At 34.0% G+C, this 18477-nt stretch overlaps 1 protein-coding gene across 1 annotated transcript in view; it reads right to left on the bottom strand.

Moving 5' to 3' along the window:
* Positions 1-18477, bottom strand: part of MBOAT1 (membrane bound glycerophospholipid O-acyltransferase 1) — a 114346-nt gene that overhangs the window by 16715 nt on the left and 79154 nt on the right. Inside the window, exons 7-10 of the mRNA XM_074272528.1 lie at positions 15913-16096; positions 13282-13474; positions 6537-6640; positions 1154-1218 (exon numbers count right to left, since the gene is read on the bottom strand). Of these exons, the coding sequence (XP_074128629.1) occupies positions 1154-1218; positions 6537-6640; positions 13282-13474; positions 15913-16096 (546 nt within the window). The remainder of the gene's footprint in view (positions 1-1153; positions 1219-6536; positions 6641-13281; positions 13475-15912; positions 16097-18477) is intronic.

Consider the following 18477-nt stretch of genomic DNA (forward strand, 5'->3'; position numbering starts at 1 on the left):
CCTCAAGTAAAACCTCTGCACTAAATTCTCCTGGCTCAAAGTTGCTATGGCAATAAGAGGGACAGACAGGAAAGTAAACACAGAAACACAAAGATAAAAGCAAATCCTAATGACAATTAAAATTAATTATAAAAGGTGATTGATATATGTTGCATATATGTGGGCATTATGCAAGTTCATAGCAGCAATAGTTCATATATGTTCAGTGTTGTGTAGTCATTTAATAAAATAATAGTAAAATAAATATTTACATTATCATGACTTCTAAAATACATAAAAAGCATGCAAAGTCTTCAGGAAAGGAAATTCACAGCATAAGATTGGGGCAGATGAACAAGATTATACTGCAGAAAGACAATCTGTGACATTTGATTACAAGTATCTCTTTTCTAACATCAATCTTAGTGGGCCATCAGAGATTCTGTTTATCAAAAAATGGTTTGCTATTTTATAGATAAATGGGTTTTTAAATCGGTTTTGAAAGTTGTTACTGTAACCCTACATATCATGTGCAGAAAATGTGAAAACATTGGAGTAGCAAAGAACAGGAAAATATCAACAAATTCCTAAAAAGAAGGCATAAGTAAACTAGGCAAAGGCTTGGGATGTCCCACTGCTTTTATAAATACCCATTCAAAATGTAGACTAGCATGAAATCATGGCCTCCTCAAATATTGCCTTTTGTTTAAGTATATATAGACAATGTCCCAAACATTCCACTTCCACTATTAGGCAAGGAAAACCCTGTTTGATGTTAAGAAATTGCCTTTCAAATTAGACAAATGCTCCCTTCCTGAGTTCAAATCTGGCCTCAAATACTTACTAGCTATGTGATCCTAGGCAAGTGACTTAACACTGTTTGCCTCCGTTTTTTCATCTATAAAACAAGTTGGAGATGGAAATGGTAAACCAATCCAAATATCTTTGCCAAGAAAACCATGAATAGGGTTATAAAGAGTCGGAAATGACTGAAACATTATAAAGTTTTAAGGTTGAGGACTATCTTCGCTTTTGTCTGTGTCTCTATTACCTATCACAGTGTCTGGAACAAGGCAGGTATTTAATTAATGATTGCACTTAAAATTCACTTAATAAATGCCATTTAAATATGTCTCAATTCCATAAGTAAAATAAAGCTTTTTATTTTTCTTACCATTTTAGCCAAGCAGCCGTTTGAATATTCCAGTTTTCTATGTACATTTTAAAACTTGTTGCAGTCTAGGAAGAAGAAAGAAATACCTATTATTGGTATTAAAATACACTAAGTAATGCCAATTCTCATCCAATAATACTGACTCCTATTCCAAATGGCAATAACAGTCATTATATTCTACCAGGGATGACTAGCTTCAGTTAAGGTTGACTCAATATTTCCATCACATACACTAAAATTTCCTGATGTTTATAAATGTGGCCAAACTTGCTTTGCAACCTCTCAATTTTTCTTAAAAATTATTTTCAAGTCATGGGAGAAGAGAAGGAAAATGTTGTGGGTTTTCCATCTACTCTTGTTTCAAAGTCATCTGAATTTTAAAATGGAATACATTAGCACAAGATTTATTGCAGGAAAATTTTAATCATGTGAACTTCACGCCCACATGGGTAACAGCTCTAGCTTAACACACAATTCTTTATCATGTGGACAATCCACAAACTAGGTCATCCTTATGGAGCCAATGCCATACTCAGCAACACTGGCTCAAAAAGCATCCATTGCTGCCTAGGGGATTAAGAGATTGCATGCATGAAGGAGTCACAATAAGCAATGTAAATTTTTTTTTAAATCATCCAAGCATGTCAGGAGTGACTCAGGTAAACTATGAATGGAGAAAATCCTGAATTAGACCTCCAATTGTGTTCTCACAGTACATCTTTTATCACTTGGTACAGGGAGAGTAAGCTCCCCCTCCCAAAAAAAATACATAAACACATCAGTTCATAAGTCAAAAGTTACTCTTCTAAGGCTAAAAATCCAGGTAAAATTTCTTTAAACAGATTTTTCATCACCATGGGAAAACCTTATGTTGGCACAAGATGTTGAGTTCAGGAGAGGATTTTCCTTCAAAGGCAATCTGAACATCCATCTATTTAGCTGTGGGTATTTATTTCATAAACTTAATGGTTTTTATTTACCCCCTTTTTTCCTTAGGGTTAGTGGAATGAAAAGCATATCCTCAAGGCAGGCTTATTTACACCAAAGCTGCTTTCCTCAGTTGGCTTGGGATCTCTTCCAGGATTAAATATACAGTGAATACAAGTTTTCTCTTTCTAATCATATTCCATAATAAGTAGGTAAATAAGTAGGTAATTCTATCCCTTTTCATCAACAAATCTCAACGTCGACAGAGAAAGAAAATAGTACTTATCTGGGATCTGGCTGATGTGAACTAAAGGTCACCAAACATAAGGTAGGAATAGTTTTAAGGAAAGAAATATTTTATGGAGTCTTCTGGAGCAACATCCTTGACAAGAAAGAATTTTTGAGAAAGAAGAAAAAGAAGCTAGAGGATTCATATGCTTCCTGACACCATTCAGGTAGAAAAAGGGAGCCTGCCACTTTGACAATAATAGCTAGCATTTTAAAAGAGTAAAAGATGCTTTATATATCCCATTTGATCCTGACAACATCAAAAATTAGGTGCTATTTACCATTCTCATTTTACAGATTAAGAAACCTAGGCTGAGAGTGTTTGGTCACTTGTCCAGGGTCACAAAGCAAAGTTTCTGACAATGAGAAATGAGTTTTTTCCAGATTTCAAGTCCTGCACTCTATCCACACACAGTCAAGCTTAATAAATGTTTATTGAAATGAATTAAATTGAAGTATGACAACTAACAGTCTTTAAAAATGAGATCTCTCCTTGTGGTTGTCATTTGAACATTTAGAAAAGCTCCCTATGAACAACCTTCTCTCTTGTTCTGCTAAGCATAAGTTCACCATTTACTAAAAGCACTATTTTTCTATTTAGTAGAACAGGTTCTGGAAATTACTCACGCCTATGCTAACTAAAACCGTTATCCTCAGCATAGTAGTCCTCAGAAAAGGAAAGGGCAAAGGCACTGCACAAAACACCAGACACTCAGTTGTTGAAAAGCACAGCATTACTGCATAATGATCACAAGCATTCCTGCTTTCTTTGTTCTTGTTGCATGGAACATTCTCAAAAATGGATGGATGGTGGCATTTTTGTTAAAACTAGCACTTGATTGCTGACACTGTACTCTAAGAGAAAAAGAAAAAAACAAGCTTGCCTGCACATTCTGTCATAGTGTATTAGGCAAGCCACTGAGAACTTTCCCTCCCTAGAGGCATTAAGCATGGACTATCAAAAAAAATCAGAGAATTTTTTCCTTAGGCATCCTTTTTGTCATAAGCTCTTAGATCTAGACCTAGAAGTGTCCAAGGAGGCCACAGAATCCCATCTCTTCGTTTTACAGATAAGAAAACTAAGCCTCCCCCCCAAAAAAAATGATTCACCCAAAAGGAATAAAAGTAAGAACTGATATAGCACTTCTTATATTCCAGACATTGTGCTAAGCACTTCACAAATATTATCTCATTTTGATCCTCACAACAGCCCTACTAAGAAGGCACTATTATTATCATCCACATTTTACAGCTGAGGAAACTGAGGCAACCAAAGGTTAAGCGATTTGCCCAGAATCACACAACTAGTGTCTTGAGATCAGATCTTCCTAACGTAGACTCTATCTCTATCTACCATACTACCTAGCTGCCCCTTAAATACCTAACAATTTAAATATCAGAGGCAGCTATGAATCTAAAACTTGATGAGAAAATATACTCTTTCCACTGCATTATGCTGCCTCTCTGAAAATGTGGTCAGTATCTTATTTTTTATGTTTATGTTATCACATGGCTTCCATAAAAGTAGAGGAAGTATGTGGCCACTGGGTTCTTCCCTGATTTCCCTGTAAACATAGACTCTCCTCCATGGTCTGATCCTCTTCTTTCAAGGGATTCTCTTCCCAGTACTTAATAATCAATAAAGCAATACCCACAGGACACATGCATGGATCACTAGCCCTATAGCCCAGAAAGATCTACACAAAAAGTCATCTCCTCGTGGCCATTCAATGGCTGGAGAGAAAAGGGCTCAGGACATGGGAGCTTTGCCACCTATTCCTATTCCTAATTCCAAGAAAGTATGAATGTCACTTAACTAAAGGAAGATAAAATGAAAACACATCAAAAATGATGACTCAAGAATAGAGAGAGTAAAAGAGAAAATACTTTAGAATCTCAGATTTATGAAATGGTAACAGGCTAAGTGATCATCTTGTCTAATGTCAACCTAAAAAGGATTCATCATTAGAATATACCTGAAGACTAGTCCTCCAGGACCTAAATGGTAACCTCCAAAGAAAAACTCTCCACCTCTCAAGGCAGTCCCATTCCACTTCCAAGCAATTGCTGACTTCAGCCAAAGTCACTCTCTTTTATTTCTCAATAAATGTAAACATGATCTTGGTTTAAGTTTGCTGATAGCACCCAGAGAAAGAGAGAGAGAGAGAGAGAGAGAGAGAGAGAGAAAGAGAGAGAGAGAGAGAGAAAGAAGAGAGAGAGAGAGAGAGAGAGAGAGAGAGAAAGAGAGAGAGAGAGAGAGAAAGAGAGAGAGAGAGAAAGAGAGAGAGAGAGAGAGAGAGAGAGAGAGAGAGAGAGAGAGAGAGAGAGAGAGAGAGAGAGAGAGAGAATGCAAGTATAGATATGATATAGGGGAAAACAAGCCTCCCCAAAGGAATTGGAAAAAGAGAGGCAGAAATGTTTATATTTTTGCTATTGCTTTATTTATGCAGTAAATTAGCATACAAAACTAAATTGATGTTAAATGATTAAATGTATCTAAAGTGTTCATTATTAGCAACTAAGAGTGGGAGGATTGAGACAATGGCAACAGAATTAAAACATCCATCAATTCTTTGTAGTACCACCTAAAATATAGCAGATCTCATTTTTAGAAAGAGAACAGACTACATCCACTGCATCTGTGCAACCAGTCTCTTCAAAAAACTGCCATTTTTCCTCATCATCAGAATTGTTTGCATTTTTGTCTTCAGAATTTCATTCTTGAGAATTTTATTACTACACCCATATAACCACAATATTTTTTTAAAAACACATCAGAATTGTTTGCCTTCAAGTCTTCTAAATTTCATTATATAAAGTTTTCTATCTCTCCTGGTCTGAATTTTAGTCTGCAGGATCCTATATATTCTTCCTCTGAACATTTATGAAATTTACTCTCCTAAATTTACTGTAGGGTATATTACAGATTCTTCCAGGCTTTTTTTTCTCCTCTACCACAATTTTAGAGGGTCACCCCCTCCTTAATAAATTCTACTCCAGTAATGAGCTCCTTCCTGTTAGTGAAAATAATATACATAATAGACTTTCCCTGTTATTTCATCCACCTTCTTTTGAAAGGTGAAATTATCTTTAAGATAATTCAAGAACTTATTAGATAATCTGATTTTGGCAGAGAGCTCTAAAGAAATGTCAAACTCATAAACCCATCTGCATAAATCATAAGTGCCGCCTGAACCAGATTAAAATATAATTGGGAAATGTTTGACAAAATAAAATATAATATAATGTTAATTTGTGGTTTTTTAAGTCAATATTCAACCTGCAGGGATCTCTTTGAGTTTGACATTACTGCTTAGGTGTCTGGGTTAACTAGAGATTCCCAGCACTGCCAACTCAAACCTGTACTGAAAGTTTGTGATTTCTTACCTAAATTTACTTATTTCTGTTTTCTGTCCACATGGTCTACCTTAAAATCCAATTAGAAAACTATACCTTTCCTTTTGTCTTCATCTAAATGCTCTCCACTAAACTTCTTTCAGATTTCTGAATCTCTTTATATAAATATATCTTTTTAAAGTGTAATGCAACCCCAATTTATCTCCATTTGACATATCATGCCTTTTGAGTTATATTCTGAACATTGTATCAAGTCTCAGTTATAACAACTGAGAATCTAATTTATATTTTTATATTAGAACCTTTATTTTTATTGTTTGCCATAACATCTTATTGAGCTGAAAAGCAATAGAAATTCTGCACTTGAAAAATGTATAAATCATGCAAAGTTACCTCTCTGGGAATGAGTTTCCTTATTTCTAAAATAAAGTTGAACTAAGGGCTTTCCAAAATCCCTTCTATCTGTGGTTCTAACAAATGTTTCATAAAAAGAAACAAGTATAATTGCTGTTATATAGACTCCAAATCATTGCAGAAGCTTGCCCCTCTTATCTTTTTTAAAAGTAAAATATTTTCACGTAAAGCAATGACTTCTGGTTTTCTGAACAGACAAAAATGGATATTTACAGAAAAATGAATAATTCTTCAACAATCTGCCATATGGCTTTGCTATTTGCCCTTGAGCCACTGTCACTACCAAGAAGTCACCATTCTTAAAATGAGAAGAAAGAAAAAATCTAAACATTAATAACAAGTGCAAAACCTCCCCCCTGATTCTCGATAGAAAAAAAGTTCAAATGCTTAAAATTACCTCAATCTTCCAGATGTTTAGGTTAGAAAGCAGGTTCCAACAGAAATTCCCATTCTTATCAACTCCACTGAAACCATAGCCAGCTGCATTATTGACTGCGTCAGCTGTGATGGAGCATCATTGAGGTTTTTAATGGAGGAAAAAAAAAAAAGAAAGAAAATTAAGAACAAATAAGAAATAAAAACAAAATCAGCTATTGAAAAATATTGTTCAGATGTATTATTGTTATTCAAATATTCTGGTTCAGCTCAAATATAAAATATTTCAATATCAAATAGATATTGAAATCAAAAGATTGATGATATGTTTGTGTATAGATAGCTATACCAAAACAAAAAGGGGGGTTCTTGTCATTATAAATTATGAAAGATGTTAGATTTATACATATTTTACAATTTTACAATTTATGAATTTTACTAATTCAATTATGGAAAACTTTATTTATGTCAGTAAGCCTTCATATTGATAGCAATGATCTTCACCTTAATGCTAGTTTCCATTTTTGTTTAATTCAAATATATATAAACATAATTTTTTAAAAGTTACATGAAATTTCCCCACAAAAATTAATATTTAATTTCTACTCAGTTACTTCACATAATATATATTATCAATTGTGAGGTTTAATTTATTCAGGACATTTACATTATATATTGTCTACCAAATCTATATAATTAATTTTAATCTTTCACTTGCTTTCAAGTTAATTACTCTGAAACTTTCTCATCTAAAAAAATCATGGAATAATTAAATTAAAATCATTAAATTACTGTTAATATGGCTTATAAAAATTGTGTTGTCATTGAGAGGAGAATAAACTGGGACATATAAACCAAAGCTGTGAAAACAGTAGAAATAGAACATAACCGGATCAAAGTATTGGAAAGTAACCTTTATCACAGCTTAAACTAGAAGGCAAAGTCTCTAAACTTAGAACTGTTTTTTATTTTATTTTCATTTATCCTAAAAGGTATTGTTTGATATATCTATAAGATGATTTTAATTAATTTCTGGCCTTACTTTAGAGATAATTGTTGGCTTTTTAAAAAAACTTGAGATGGAGAACTCTAATAATTAGTTTTCCATGGCCAAAAGAAAAGAAAAGAAAACCAATTTAATAATTGTACATAGGTGACTGGAAACCCTTTCATTCAGAAAGGGAGATTTGAGCTGAGTCTTGAAGCCAGAAAATCTAGGAACTGGAGATAAGAACATTGTATGTGATGAACAGCCAGGGTAATGGAGTTGAGATTGAATTAGTAGACCCATGGAGATCTTTAGGTTTCTGAGCAGGGCATCAATATAATCAGATTGCATTAGGAAAATTAATCTTAAAGTGATTTGTAAAATTGTTTAGAAGGGGAAAAGACTGAAATAGAAGACAAGTTGGGAGTTATTGTAGTAGAATAGAAGAAATGTTAAAAAGCCCTATTCTACAGTGGCAGTAGTAAAATGGTTTCGTTCTGATTAACACCAGAGAGAAGAACTAGGAGCAATGGATAAGATTATAGAAGTCAATATAGTTAGGCTTGGTGTCAGGAAAAACTTTCTAATGATTAGAACTCTCCAAAAGTGGAGTGTACTGTATTAAGAGCTAGTGGGTCTTCCCATCTTGGAGAGCTTTAAGTACAGGGAATGAAAAAGAATAATAGAGATATCATGGAGGTAGAATTTGGAATTTGCCAAATAATCAGATTGGGGAATCAGAGGAATAAATCAGTGAAGAGGTAATGAAGGCTTTTCAAGCATTGATATCTGAGAGAAAGGTGGTGTCATTTACAGACCAAGAAAGAGAAAGAAGGAGGAGGAGTTTTGTTTTTTTGTTTTTTTGGGGGGGAAAGATGATGTTAGTTTTGGTACACATTCAAGTTTTTGATACATGTTCAAGTTACCAAAAAGCACTTCCATCTGGGAGGGATATCCAGCAGGCATTTGGACAACTTTAAAGAATGGTCAACAATGGAGATGTAAAACTAAACGTCAACAACTTGGGGAAACAGGAGAGACTTGATCATGATTGTAGGCAAAATAATAATAGATTTTTAATATTGGAAGTTACCTCAGTCCACCTAGTCTAACTCATTCACAAAATTAGTTTGATAAGTAGAAGTGCTACAAAATATGAATACCTTAAGGTAACCCACTTCACTTTTGAAGACTTCTAATCATTAGTAAGTTTTTCCTGACATCAAGACTAAGCTGGCTTCTCTGCAGCTCTTGCCCATTGTTTCTAATTCTAGTCTCTGGGGTTAATTAGAATAAAATCATTCCATCTTTCAAAATCATTTCAGCTTTCAGAACAGCCCTTCAAATACTTGAAGATAGCTACCATTCTTCTGTAAGTCTTCTTTTTTCCAGGCTAAACATGCATGTTTGCTTCCACTGATCATTTGTGTGTGTGTGTGTGTGTGTGTGTGTGTGTGTGTGTGTGTGTGTGTGTGAGACAGACTGAAGGTCCTTCATCCCTAGCTCATCAATGTCCTTTAAACCATGGAGCACAGAACTGAATTCAGTATTCCAGACGAAGTCTGACAGTGTAAAGTACTATGGGAAAATTACCTCTCAAGTCTTTTTGTATTTTTCTTCACATTTACCAAGTTTACATTTGATTTTCTTAGCTATTTCACCTCATTGATAACTCAAACTGAATTTGCAATGCAGTAATACCCCCAGATTTTTTCAGAAAACTGCATAATACTTACGCCTCCTCCATATTATACTTTGTAAAGGTGACTTTCATATTCAAGAACACTTTACAAGTATCCCTAATGAAATTCAATTATTATATTTATTTATTTATTTAGTATATTTAGTTCAATGTTTTAAACTTTCAAGATACTTTTGGAATATGAGTATATATTAGCTATTAGCTATAACACTTTTGTGTCATCTGTCAAATTTAGGCTAATGAGTATGCTGAGTATACTATCTATATGCCTTTATCCAAGTCATTGAAAAAATAATAAACAGGTACAAGCATGGTTCCTTGAAAACCTCCTGCTACACTGACACTGATATAGAAACACAGAAATCACTCTATTCTAAGATAGATATAATTAATAGAATAAAATTTCAGGAATGGAATAATATTAACAGTATGGAAGGTAATATATGTATGGGTCTATTGCTGAGGGGGCATAGGGAAGAGTAGTACAGTCAAAAAAAGAGGTCAACACTTCCTCTGGATTAAAAAAAATGGACAGTATGAGTTATAATAGAGAAACTTTAAGAAATAAAGGATCATTGATGGATCAAATTCTGAGAATTCTCAATGGAACAGGTGATACATGGGGATAGATGTGGGGACTTGAGGACAGTAGAAAAGTTTTAGAACAGTCAGTCTAAATATAAAAAGAAAACATGAATGAGTTGAAGAGGAACTGAATTGAGACATTATAAATTTATGATAGCCTCAAGAAATCAGACTTTCTCCAACAATACTTAGAAGTCTGGAAACAGGAGTAAAGAAATTGCATTGTAAAAATTACATAAGGTTTAGAATCAATATGATGTGAAATAATGTAATGTCAAAGGAACACGATATTCTAGGATGTTGATAAAATAAACTATTAAGAAATCAGGCTTCAGTTAATGAGAAGAGGTAGAAGAAAAAAACACAAAGAAAAGTCTAAGGAGGTAGGGGAGTGAGTTTTGAACAGGATGTCAAAAGTTTTACAAAGTCAAATTTAGAACAGTAAAATGAAAAGGATGAGAATCCAGATTTGCTAGCTTCCAATAGTTCATCAGAACTATTGAAATTTTGGTATCTATCATTGTGCAAGACTTTATTTTTTTTAATTTATTTCAGACTGAGATTGTAACTACTCTGATAAAAAAGATATAATTTTATTTTGTATAACACAAACAAGTGATTAATAAAATCAAATTACCTCAAGTTGGTAGCAGCTCATTTTAATTTGTGATAATATTAACATATGTTTATCTTCACACTAATCTAACTAAAATAAAAGTGAGTAAATTAGTGAATAAAAATCTCACTAATTAGAACTAATTGATGGGGCTGATATGTTAAGTAGAAAATATTTTCAAAGTAATAAATGATTACTATTTCAAATATATTCAGTGACTGAAAGAAACTAGGTTAACAAAGAACTCTCTAGTAGAAATTCTACAAGAGACTAGATTAAAGAATTATATTAAAATTATGCCTAATTGGAAAGTCAATTGTAAATAAATGGATGCTTTCAAGAGTTTGAAATTAATTTTCTATAATTATCATTCTTCTCCCAATATTTATGTGTTTTGAATTACTTAGCAAACCATTTTTCACTACATAATGTAAAGACAACCTTATTTTCTTCCTGGTTTAAAATAACAAATGGAGTCCAAATTAAAGATGTTAGTCTCTACAAAACAAACATAAATTTGACTAAACCACTACATATTAGTCTTAGTCTAAATGACAAAAGGTGAAATAATTCTGGAGAGCCTCTACTTTCTTGGGAAAGTTCCCAGACTACTTCATCAGGTCTGGATCTATGAAGACCTGAGGTACCTTGTTTCTATTTTCCTATTCAAAATTAGAAGTCAATCTAACCTCATCCTGGAATACGAACCAGATGTTAGGGAGTAGAAAGGAACTAGGGAAAAGGTCTTCACAAAATTGAAAGCCCCCATGCCAGGTAGATCTAACCTGTCAGGACCATTATTCTCTGTTTAATCCTCTCTATTCTTATTATTAGTAAACCCCTTGTTTTTCAGAGCTAAAGCCCAGCAAGCAAGCCGTGTCCAGAGCTTGGCATCTTGTGCTTATTTTTTGGATGAACTCTGCTGCAGCTAAATCACAGAACTGGCTCAATGAACCTGACAAGCACCCGAAGGAACCACAATACAGACACAAAACTCTCCTATGAGTAGACTATGTCACCAGGTAAACTTGCCCTATTGTTGTTGTTATACCTCACAGCTGCTGTTACAACTCATTGTAGTTTCCCTCCTACAATGGCATAAAGAAGGCTTTTGCTTATGACCTCTGTGAGCTCTTTGGTATTTTTATTTTTCAGATTGACAGTGGAAAGCTTTTAGCTATAACTTCTGTAAACTTTTTGGTGATTTCTTTCCAGAGTTGGCAAAACTTTTAGAAAAGGAGTTCTTAAAGAATTTTGTATCTTGGATCCCTTTGCCATTCTCAGAATTATGATTTGTTGACTACATTCACAATTAAAGGAAGTGCAATTTCAGACAGAGAATAGAAGAGAAATATTTGTAGGTTTTGTTTTTTTTTCTTTCAAATTCATAGCGCCACTTGAAAGCTATCATAGGACTTGTGGGTCTCAGGATAAGAACCCCTGTTATAACATATACTACTGCAAAATAATAACATTAAATATTCCACTAGCAGAAATATGTCTAATTAATAAAGCAGGGGTCATTTTGATGTATCAAATACTTTAAGACCATTACTGCTGATGGCATCAAGGAAAGGGAAAGTTCAAAGAAAAAATTAAGTTGGTTGTCCGAAAGCAAACAAAAGCATGGAACTAAATCAGCTCCTAAGTAAATTCTGCCGCACTGTCCAATAGCACTAATTTTGTTTAAAAAATACTGTAAATCATTCCAAGAAATGCAAACTATATAAATGCAGCCATGGGTTAGTCACTTTGGTGGATGTTCTAGCCTTTTAAAAAATAAGAGAAAAGCACTTCACCACAAACTTATATTTGGATCAAATGCTTGCAGAAAAAACCTGAAAGAATAAGGAAATAAATCATGTATATAATAGACTCTAATACCCATGGCACTATGCTAAGCTGACTTCATTCCATTGCATATGTAGTCATTGTTATCATCAGTCATCATGCTTTCTTCAAATAAGCTGGTAAACCACGTTCTAGAAATTGACAGATACTTATCAGAAGTCGATTCTCTTCTACTAAATAAATATGGGGCTTTTTTTTTTTACTCTCACAAGACCTTAAATATTATATTTAAGCTTCAAATAATTAAAATGGAAAAGATGAAAACTTAACCCCCAGCTAAAAAAATTGAAGTTTGATTAAAATTAGGATAAAGGGACAGCTAGATGTCACAGTGGATGGAACACTGGCCCTAAAGTCAGGAGGATCTGAATTCAAATCCAGCCTCAAATATTTAATACTTCCTAGCTGTGTGATTCTGGGCAAGTCACTTAATCCCAAATACTGCAGCAAAAACAAAATAGGATATAAATGTGTTCTACACAGTAAGAGAGTAAGAGAGAACAAGAGACAGAGGAAGAAACAGAAATACAGAAAACAAAAGCATTTTCTTCTTGGTTTATGAAATTGAAAAAAATGAGAGCTTTGAAGTTTAAATGTTTAGCCTAAGTCAGGAACATGCTAATTTAATTTCTTTATTAAAGTATCTACATTAATATACATATAATGGGGAGAGGAAGTGGGAAAAAGTCAAATTTTCCAGTTCTCTCAAGGACTGATGGGTAGATATAAAGGCTTCCAAGTTTTGATATCTGTTACTGACGTCAGGTTTAAATAACAGGATAATTTTTACTTTTTAACCACTGATTATTAAATTAGGTTTTTTTGGAGGGAAGGAGTAGAAACCAAGTAGTTTTTGAGTCTTTCAAAACTAGAAAGCAAAAAGAATAGTAATTTACCTCAGTAGTTTTCCATTATGTTATCAATAATTTCAACTAAGTGTACCACAACTTTGTCCTAGCTAAGTCATTTGCAAATTTTATTCTAGTTTTTTTGGTAATCAATTTTGAACCATTCCATCAACTTACCTAATGTCCATGCAAAATAATACTTTGGCTTTGATGCTTGCATAACAATGTATAAGTAGCAAAGTCTGGACAAAAAAGATGCTTGATTGACAAACCAGTCATCAACTAGGCAAGTGACAGGATAGGCCTTTGTAAGCGTCAAAAAAAAGAGGAGAGACACCAGAGTGATACACAGTTTATGCATCACTGCTCCCTGAAACGAAATAAGTATAAATGCAGGCATAAATAATAATGAACAAATAGGGAAAATAATATGTCCGATATGTAAATTTAAGAATAACCTGATAACCATAAACTATTTCACCTTATTTGGTAGAAATAATATGAGCACATCTCATGAACCAACATCTAACTTAAATTAAATCTCCCTGATATTGTTTTTACCTGATCTATTTGTATTTTTCATATGGAATTAAATTTTGGCATTGGGAACTAGTTGTAATCCATAATGAAAGAATAAACATGAACTATCAACTTTTACTATAAAGCAAAGACTAAAAGTTTTCAACACCCAAAGAACAAAATAGATTGGAGGGAAAGGTTTTTCAACATCATGTAGAAATTATTCTTCAGGGAAGAAATAATTGGATCTTTTCCTTCTCTAGAGAAGAAATGAATTAAACTTGTCATAGGAATAAATTTAGCCAGAAACTAAATTCTGATTAAATTTTAATGAAATGATGCAATAATCAGAACCGGTTTCAAAAGAAGTTATGAAGATTTTTTTAATTATTGCCAAAAAATACATATGACATAAGATAGTTTCTCAAAAGTGCTTTCAACCAAATGATTCTTTTCAACTTTTCTGACCATGTATGGTTTTGCCAGAATAACAAAACATTAAATTGTAAAATTATAAAAATGAGCATGATGTGACTATATTGAAAAACTGAGTTACTCAGACAAACTGGGAAAATTCATTCATCTTACAAATCATTCAAACTTTTTTTAAAAAATCTGATCCTATTAACTGGTTTACTAAATTAAGCCAAAAATGCCTTAATAAGATTTAGCACACACATTCTATATAAGAATTTTTATAGAACTAATACTTAAATCAGATATTTGATGATTTCAATAGCATTTCCTCACAAAAAAAAAAAAAAAAGGAAATTTTTTCCTCTGCAACTCAGGTTGTGATTTGACCAAAGTTATAGAGCCAGTATGAGCCAAAAGCAGACCTTGAAATCAAGTCTTTTTGGCCCCAAGAAAGACTTTCTACACAACATGTCAAACTGTCTAATAATTAATAATTCACTTAAATTCCAATTACTATACTAATGTTTTGCATTGATTTTCTTTCTTCCTTTGCAGGCAATAAAGGTTAGGTGACTTACCCAGGATCACTCAGCTAGTATCTGAGGTCACATTTTAATGACTCCATGGCTAGTTCTCTATTCACTAAACTACCTACTTGTCTCTAGCATCAACTTTTTTTTTCCTTTTTTTTCCCTGAGGCAATTGGGATTAAGAGCCTTGCCCAGGGTCACACAGTGTATGAAGTCACATTTGAATTCAGATCCTCCTGACTACAGGGCTGGTGCTCTATCCATTTCACCACCTAGCTGCTCCTTGCATAGACTCAATTGAACTTTTTAAAGTCAACTAACTGAATTTGCCTTTTTTTCCTCCTTTTCCTAATTCATTTCCATTTTCTCAAAATTTTAGTATTTCAAAATTATTATTTCTTTGATGTAGGTATTCTCTTCCCTGAAGCAGATCACAATCTCTCTCTGACTTTGAGAATTAATATGTGTGACCAAAAAAAATTATGGCTCTGCAGCAAATCTGGTAATGAGTCTTCCCAAATTTATTAAACTTCATCCTGTCATCAGATTATCACTGAGAAAAACCTTATTGCAAACATACTGGTTTCCAGGTTGGTAGAAGGTACTGTAAGAAGTAGCTTGTATTCTACTAATAAAGCATTTGAGTGCAGTCATTTCCTCATCCCAATGACTCCCTGGTAAAGAATTTTTGTGCAGGCTCCCAATTACTAAAAATTATTTTTCCCTTCTAAAATTATGGGAAATTTATTTCCAACAAATCTAGCTTAGCTAGATGTAAGCACACAACATACACACATATTTAAATTTTAGAGATGGCTCTTTAAAAAAAAGTCATTGTAAAATTTTTTTTCTATGTCCATAACAAATTCTTTGGCAATCTTGCTTACAACTGTTTATCATTATGACAAGTATTGGTTTTATTCATTTTCTTTGTGACATACATTTTGGCTGTGCTCAAATTCTAATTCATAATGATCAAACCCCCAGAATGTTCCAATTGTTAACAAAGCATCGGCACAGCAGCTGGGTACCAGAGAAAATGCTATTGCAACTAACCATAAATACTTGTTGATTGATTGATTAGCCAGCCTCCCAGCCAATGAGTTGCTCTGTAAAACAAACATATGTTGGTCTAACACACAGAGTGTCTGCCAGCCTTTTTTCCCACCAGCAAAAATACCAGCAGAAATAGCAGTATTTTCACAAAGACACAATGCCAAGCATCCCAGCAGATCTGTCTTGCTTGGCTCCTTATGGAAGACAATCATTAGTGGACTCAACCCTGACACAGCAAAACACTGTTCTCCAGACTTCTGCAAAAAAATTGTATTGATTGACTTACAGTTGGAGAAGGATTAGGAAGACTGCTGTAACCTTTTTGCTTCCAGTTCATTTCCAGCAACTTCATGTGTATGTGCCTCCCCTCAATAAAAGCTACATAGTCCTTGTAACTACTACAGGGCCCAGCTATGACACTCAGGAAATTGAGAAGGTAGCTTATGTATTCCAAGAAAGAGGGTCTGACTCTGTAAATACAAGAAAAATGATAGTGTCAAAAGATGGAAGTTCACCATCCCTTTGTCTACAGCTGAATGGCCAAAATGTAAACACAGATGTTGGTTGGTCTCCTAGATTACATAGTTCTTTGTTTTACAGATGGTAATTCAATAAATGCTTCAACAAGTATTTATTAAGCACTTACTAACCATCAAGCATTGTGCTAAGGGTTGGGGATACAGAGACAGAAACAGTCCCAATCTAGAAGCTTACATTTTAATGGATACAAGCTCTTTGCTTTATTCTGTTTCTCTGAAAATTATTCAAGTAACTCATAATAACTTTTCTTCAATGGGAATTTTTGGTTAAAACTCTTTTCCTAACGATGATTATGTTTCATTAGCATTACAATGAAATGTCAGCTGGGGTTTTCTCCGGTACATCTAGGAAGAGATCCAGCTAGCCTGGAGAATATAAAAGCATAAAAGATGAAATTCTTCAGCTTCTGGAGCCCAGAAAGGCATCTCCCAGATAGGAGAGATAAGAAGACATTAGTCAAACAATACCCTCTGTCATCTACTCTGAATGTCATTCAACTAAAGAATATGCACCTGGAATTTGAAAATCAAATACTAAAATGCTACTCCTATGATAAAAGTACATAACCTTTTTCTAAGTCCTGCACCCTTTTAATTGACCCATTAAAAGATGTAAAGAATGAACACAGGTGTTATTCACTAAAGGAGAAGACAGAGATGGGGAAACAGAGAGATAGAGAAAGAGAGAGACAGAGAGAGAGAAAGAGTGAGAGACAGAGAGAGACAGAGTGAGAGACAGAAAGACAGAAAGAGAGACAGAGAGACAGAGAGAGAGACAGAGAGAGAGAGAGAGACAGAGAGAGAGAGACAGAGAGAGAGACACACACGGGAGAGAGAGAGAGAGAGAGAGAGAGAGAGAGAGAGAGAGAGAGAGAGAGAGAGAGAGAGAGACAGAGACAGAGACAGAGAGACAGAGAGAGAGACAGAGAAAGACAGAGAGAGAGAGAGACAGAGACAGAGAGACATACACAGAGAGACAGAGAGACAGAGAAAGACAGAGAGAGAGAGAGAGAGAGAGAGAGAGAGAGAGAGAGAGAGAGAGAGAGAGAGAGAGAGAGAGAGAGAGAGAGTGTCAGAGACTGAAAATAGAGACAGGGAGAGAGACTGAGACAGGTAAGGAGGTAGGTGGGACAAGTTCTTATATTGAGATACATTGTCTCTGCGTTCTTACCACCAACTCTGGTGACATCAGCCTTGTGTGTTTCAAAACGTTTGCTGATTTCATCATCCTTATCCAAAACCTCAACCATCTCACCTATTGGTTGCTATATTCTATTTCTGAATTTGTCATTCTTTATAAGGATCTTATTGCTGCTTTCATCCTCATTCAATTAACCAGACCATTAATCTGTCCCATTAAATTCTCTGCTTTTCAATTAGCCACTTATGGACATATGAGCAGTTAAGCATATCTGTCATACTAAAAGATTCACCCTTGCCTCAGATCTGTTGCTGCTTATGTCACCCCTGCTATGTTTCCCATTTGTCATTGGGGCCTGCAAAGGGATTTTGTGCATCACTCCTTCCACTAAACTCTGGGTGGCTGAATAATTTTGTTTTTTATGTATTTTTGAATTATTATGTAGATCATTCAAAGCAACGTCATGGAGTTAAATATTCTGGTCTCAATATTTATGTATATCTCCTCATTGATTAGCATTTTACATGTTGCTGAAATTATATAGATCTTCACATCATCTGGTCCATTCTCAATCCATAATATAATCTGCTGAAGTTGATGAGCAAGGAGCATGCAGTTTCCATATATATTCTTAGCTACAGTTACACACACACACACACACACACACACACACACACACACACACACACAAACCCCAATCCACATCCTGCATGCAATTATTGTTATTCCTAAAATACCATTTTCATCATGCACTGTAATTAAAGTTTATTATAATTCAGAATAACTTATATTTATATTTAACTTATATTTATATATATAAAACATATTTAGCTGCAATAATTAATTTTTCTACTTGAATATTCAAAAATATGATTTCATTCATGTGAGTATTCCATCCACCAATGCAAAATAATAGTTTCCTCATGTTTTGATATTTATGGCAAAATTGGTACTATGGTGAATAATTTTCCCCTTGTTGCTTTTCCACGGAGTAAGAATTCTCCCCTCATAGGAGGCACTTTTCAATTTGCTATAGAATCAGAACTTGAGAATGATCCTTTCTCAGATAGAACTCAGGTAACTCTATGAGATGATGAGGTTTCAGAGTAAAATGTTATTAGAGAAATTTACTTTTATAAACTGTGTAAATGATAGCTGGTTTCATGGAAAT

The sequence above is a fragment of the Sminthopsis crassicaudata genome, chromosome 1, assembly GCF_048593235.1.
Source record: "Sminthopsis crassicaudata isolate SCR6 chromosome 1, ASM4859323v1, whole genome shotgun sequence".
Lineage (NCBI taxonomy): Eukaryota > Metazoa > Chordata > Mammalia > Dasyuromorphia > Dasyuridae > Sminthopsis > Sminthopsis crassicaudata.